The 6,000-nt window shown below is 34.8% G+C and overlaps 1 protein-coding gene across 1 annotated transcript; it reads left to right on the top strand.

Annotated features, from left to right (window-relative positions):
- Nucleotides 1–1,453, top strand: LOC25499919 (heavy metal-associated isoprenylated plant protein 39). Its single transcript, XM_013592995.3, has 3 exons — nucleotides 1–136; nucleotides 307–382; nucleotides 862–1,453. The coding sequence occupies exons 1-3, from the start codon at nucleotides 131–133 to the stop codon at nucleotides 1,110–1,112; spliced, it is 333 nt and encodes a 110-aa protein (XP_013448449.1). The 5' UTR covers nucleotides 1–130; the 3' UTR covers nucleotides 1,113–1,453.
- The last annotated feature ends 4,547 nt before the right edge of the window (nucleotides 1,454–6,000 follow it).

Below are 6,000 nucleotides of genomic sequence, written 5' to 3'. Positions count from 1 at the left end.
CCGACACTTCACCATTTCATTGCTAAAAAAATCACTTCACTCAAAACTTCATCATCAACTTACTCCTATTCTTATTCCTTTGCATTTGTCATCGATAATTCTTAGTTAGCTCGCACAAACTTCAACAATTATGAAGGTCAGAATTTGAATCGTGAAATCCATTTTTCTTCTTCATTTTTCTCATTTAATTTACTATGTTTTCATGCATGAATTATGTTGTTGTTGTCCCTTTTTTTGCATCCTTTTATATTTTAGAATGGTAGTAATTGCTGGATTTTAATTCTTTGATTTACTTTTTTTTAACAGAAAGTGTTGTTGAAAGTGGACTTTTATAATGATAGAATCAAGCAAAAAGTTATGAAGACAGCATCTAGCCTTCCAGGTATATATATATTGAATTTCATATATCATATAAGTACCACTGCTATGTAATGTGGCTAAATTACATGACTAATAAGTTACAGATGGAAATGACCAAAATATTTTAGCGGTAGTTAACTACCGTTAGCATACAATTAAAAAATCGACAACTAAACATATCAAATGTTGCTGTAATCTTTTATCATCTTCACTTACGATACCATCATGATTGATTTTAAATTTCGAAGATATAATATGACTATAAGTTACATTAATTTGATAAGGTCCATTTCTAACACAATCTAACTTTATTAAAAAAAATTTTAAATAAGGCAAAATTATTATTAATAACGATGACAGTCACAGTTATTCTACAACTATTTCAAATAGTAATTGAACTTCGTCATTCCAGAATGAAAACTAATTTAATTTGACCTTTGTGTAAATAAATAGACAAACCATCTAACACAAATGATTCATTTTTTTCTTTCTATTTTGCAGGGGCTGAATCAGTAGCAATAGACTCGAAAGAGAAGAAATTGACATTATCGGGGGATATTGATCCTGTAAAGGCAGTGTGCAAGCTAAGAAAGTTGTGTCAAACTGAAATAGTATCAATTGGACCTTTAAAAGATGAGAAGAAGGATTCAACAAATACAAATGAAGTTATTCCAGTTCAATACTTTGACACCTATCCATTTTATTATCAGATGACCCAACCACGATATTTTCAATATTACTACTATGTTTGATGTGCATAATAAGAAAACAATCTTTTATTGAGTTTGATAAGCGTCACCACCAACCATTTCTTATTACAGGAAACATCATAAAATATATGTAGTGTTTGAAACATGTAAGTCCAAGCGGTGCTTCAATTTGTTACAAATGAGTAAGTTGGTCAATACATCAACTATATTTTCTAAAGTATGAACTTTTTCATGTAATATCTATCAAGGTGTAAGTAAATCTCTAATGTGTGATACCTCACATCAATATGTTTGGTTTGGGCATCATACACCTCAATGTTTGCCAAATAAATGGCACATTGACTATCACATTTCAATCGAACTCCACATTGTTTAACACCCAATTTTCTCGCCATTTGCCTCGCTTGTATCTATATACAAGTTATACTCAACATAAATGATAAACCATTTACAATATCATTAATTAATTTTAACAAAAGAATTTTAAAAAATTATCATTTGAAAAATATAAAGCATGTATCTAATTGTGTCATACATGTCACACGTCCATAACTTAAATGGACTAAATAGAGCATTAGGTAAATGGAGCATATATGCTCCATTTAGATTATGGACGTGTGACATGTGCCAAAAAAAGATCTTAGGATTGAGATTTATAATAAAAAAAAATATTTATTTCATAAAGAAAAGTAACAAAACAAAAGGTGTCCTTCTGCTCCCCTTCCTCTCATTGCCATAAACCTCCACCCGCTGTCGTTCGTCGCCGCTGATCGCCTTATTAACAACATCTCCCCTCTTCCTCTCATCGTCGTCATGTTGCTGTCGTTTCAAACCATTGCTGCTGATGTTATTGATTTTCAACTTGGTTTTGCAGCCTTCTCAAAACTACAATTCTTTCTTGTTTCTATTCTGATTTGGTTTCTTTGATGGTTTTTGTGTTGACAGTTGGATTATTAAAGGAGATAATCATCCAACGAAATATGTTTCAGCCAAAAAGGGCAGATTGAAGGAAACGGGGAAACAAATCTTGAAACGGCGGTATACGCTGGTGGGGCAGAGACCATAGTGAGAGGAGAGAGACGATGAATGGATAAGGAAACGACAGCGATTGGTGGCGGTAGGTGGGGGTTGACGGTCATGAAACGAGAGGGTGGGAAGGAACACGTAAAAGAGGAGAGCATAAATTTGTTTTTTATTATAAATCTCAACCTTAAGATCTTTTTTTGCCACATGTCACACATTCATAGCCTAAATTGACTAATATAGTAACTAGTAGCTAATTCGGTGAATGAAAGTGTAACTTGTGTGTGACGTTGAGTAACGCTTATATAGCCAAGGAGTTCGATAACTACCTATGTATTACGCGACGTAAATCCTGAACGCCGTTAGAGATGACTATGACTGCTAGGATTTGATCATGGCGCGCTACTGTGCGGCAAGGGCCACAAGGCTTCATGTGCACCTTCACGGTGCTTCTTTTTGAATAGCATGGACCTTGGCTTTATTGGTTCGTTTGCGATGGATTTTCTGCTAGTTCGAAATAATAACCATAAAAATGGGTTGAGAAAGAACAAAGAAAATTGCTTTTTCGACAATGAATACTTCCTATTGACACAAGTAAATGACGCTTTTATCCACAGCGGCAGTTAACTGCCGTTAGGCAATGCACCGAAAATTAACAACCGCTGGAAGCCAGCGGCAGTTAACTGCCGTTGTGTTCGTGATATGAACAAAACAGCATAGGAGTTTCCAAAACTCCATTGTTACATTTTTTGCTTCCATAGGTGCGAATTTCACAAACTATAAGCCATTCCAAGCCAATTTCAATCACAAAATCAATTAAGTTTTTCGAATCCAACTGTGTTGCTATTTTGTGATTGATTTGATAGTTTTTTTTGTTAAATTGCGATTATAGAGGTTTGTTGATTTTATGATGTTATGATAGTTTAGTTTGTTTGAATTGTTAGGTTTAGGTTAGAATTGCTTAGATTGTTAGAATTGTAGAATTGTTATGAAATTATGGTAGAATTGTTGTATAATCGTTGCAATTAGTTTAGGTTTGTTATGAAATTTTGTTGTTATGAATTTGTGATAGAATTGTTACGATTTGTTACGGTATAATTTTTAGAATTAGTTTAGGTTTTGATGAATTATTGTAGAATTGTTACGACATGATGTAGGTTTTGATCGCCGATTTGTTTATGTAGATATGTCTCAGAATCAGGGAAACGTTGAGTTGAACAAGAAGAAGGAGGGTGACGACAAGAAGAAAGAAAAATCGCCGATGACATGGCACGGAATCACATGTGATGGATCTTTCAAAAAGAAGGATTCGAAGGTGCTGGTGTATAATCATTCGAGGTTGAGGAGGAGCGGGAGGACATGCTATTTTGGTCCTCAGCCAAAAGCAGGTGCCCCAGGGACTGTCGAGGACAACCCAATTGACTTTTGTGATGAGGAAGATGATTGAATGTAATGTGTTGTAATATCTAATTGTTTTGGATCTTTTTTTATGGTACATTTTGCTTGACATATTGGTACTTTGAATAAATTTTCGTTTTAAATAATTTCAATTAAAATCGCGTTTTGAATAATTTCGATTAAAGTCGCGTTTTGAATAATTGCGTATTGGAATTAAAACAAATCAAATCTAACGTGAATTCAACTAATTAAAATTGCGTAATGAATAAATAAATTTGAAAAGTGAATAAATAAGATAATTATTGTTCAATTCAAAACAAAATATATGTTATCACATTGCATTACATTACATAATGTACCTTCCAACTACAACAATTGTCTTGCCTTTGAATGGGGCAAATTCAAACTTGCTAACCAGCAGGACTCCAGTATTCGATCATCATTTTGAACGCTGGTATTCAAGTGTGAAAAGAATGAGGTGCATTCCTTGACACTTGAATACCAGCGTTCAAGATGCTTATCGAATGCTGGAGTCCTGCCGATTAACAAGTTTGAATTGCCCCATCCAGAGTAAGACAATTGTTGCAGTTAGAATGTGCATTCCAACTACAACAATTGTCTTACCTTTGAATGGGGTAAATTCAAACTTGCCAAACAACAGGACTCAAGCATTTTGCCTCGCATTCATGTTTTTCCTTTGAAAATAATAAACTTTTGTTAGGCTTGCTTTAGATGATGGTATTCAAGTGCCACCGAAATGAGGTTCATTCCTTGACACTTAATACCTTCATCTAAACCAGCATAACAAGAATTTAATATTTTCAAAGGAAAAACATGAACACTGGACGAAATGCTTGAGTCATGGCCGTTTGGCAAGTTTGAATTACCCCATTTCAGAGGTAAGACAATTGTTGCAGTTGGAATGCACCTCACCCTAACTAATGACGATGATCTTCTGGCAGAATCAAACTTTTGATGATATCTTCAGTTGATCTCAGCAACATCACCCGCATATCGATCCACTGGAACATGTTGTGCTTCCAAAACATGTTCGTCACGTTTTCGTCGTTCGTTAATTCCACCCAAGTGAATGATATTCTTCCCTCGTCGAGTGTTGGACGTTTATACCAAACGTGTTACACCCTCCTTGTGTCTCTAAGGTTGACTCCTTGGTTGAATTCAGTCAGTTCATCCTTGAGACCTCTTAACGTTACACCAAGGCATCAAACCTTCAACCTCTGAGGTTCTCCGCCGTTGAATTGTGCATGAACGTCGATCCATGATGAGATAAAACCGCAAGTGCACGGTCTTACCGAAGTAGTATAAAAGAGTATCGTTCCGACAGGGAGTAGTTCAATTTAATTAACCTTTAGAGATGATCAGAAGAGAAGAGAATTGTAAGTTGGGGGTTTTCAAGCGTTTGAAAGATAATAATAAAAAGAGCCTTGGGATCGTTGGTTTCCTCTAAATGACAAGTCCTTCTCAAACCAAAACTATAAGCTTATAATGTTATGTTAGACCTAATTTCTCAAGACAGTTTCTCTTATGTTCCTCTAGCAACCAAGCCTATTTCGCTAACTTGATTACTATTAGATTTTGGTTCCTCTAACAACCAAGCCTATTTCGCTGACTTGATTGTTATTAGTTCCATTGAAGATCGAAACTATATGTCTCAAAGATTGCAAAACCTATTTCGCTGACTTTGCAATCCTTGTCTGAATTCACTTGTTCGAATATCAAAGCTCCACTTTCGTTTTATGAATTGATATTTGGAATAATGGATAAACAATTATCAAACCCTCCACTTTTGTTTCCACGGTTTGATAATGGTTGATCCATGTTAAGACGGTGAATTCAGATAAGAAATTAGGGTTACATAAGATTAAGGCTTAGAGCTTGGTTTGATTAGGATTATGTCATTTAGACTTATCCAACAATCCCAAGACAAGGAGAAGTCTACTCGCTCATGTTCATCGTAGACATGGGGGAGAAGAGAGAAAGCATAAAAGTAAATGACAAGAAAGTAAAGGAAAAGAAAAGAACTTTAATTAGAAAAGCAATTGTCACTTATTGTATTCCAAGTAAAGATGAATATTTGTGATGGATGGCTACTCTATTTATAGCATTTGATCGACTTAAAATCTAAGCTATTACATTTGGGCTAAAAATAGAGTAGCTTAAAATCTAAGCAAAAGCAGCAAAAGGCACTCTGGAGGGTGGCACGGCCGTGCCAAGGCTAGCACGGGCCGTGGCAAGCTTCTGACTTGTGGGAGACATATTTTTGTCTCTCAATCTTCATATTTTTGCGTCCAATTGGCTCCAAGTCCCTTTCTTTTGCTCCAAGACTCAATCCATCCAATATTCTTTCCTGAAATATAATAAAATTCAATTTAAAGTAAACTATCCTAAAAAGGAAATAATACTAATATAAAATCATATAAAATCTAAATAAAACTAAACTAAAAAGCATATTAAAATAGTCTATAAATGACTCATCAAACTCCCCCAC

The sequence above is a fragment of the Medicago truncatula genome, chromosome 7, assembly GCF_003473485.1.
Source record: "Medicago truncatula cultivar Jemalong A17 chromosome 7, MtrunA17r5.0-ANR, whole genome shotgun sequence".
Taxonomy (NCBI): Eukaryota; Viridiplantae; Streptophyta; class Magnoliopsida; order Fabales; family Fabaceae; genus Medicago; species Medicago truncatula.
This window is presented reverse-complemented; position numbering and strand designations above follow the sequence as displayed.

Excerpts from the sequence above, each read along its gene's own strand:
- LOC25499919 (XM_013592995.3), top strand. Across the intron at positions 383-861 it reads GACAGCATCTAGCCTTCCAG|GGGCTGAATCAGTAGCAATA; the intron begins GTATATATATAT and ends TCTATTTTGCAG.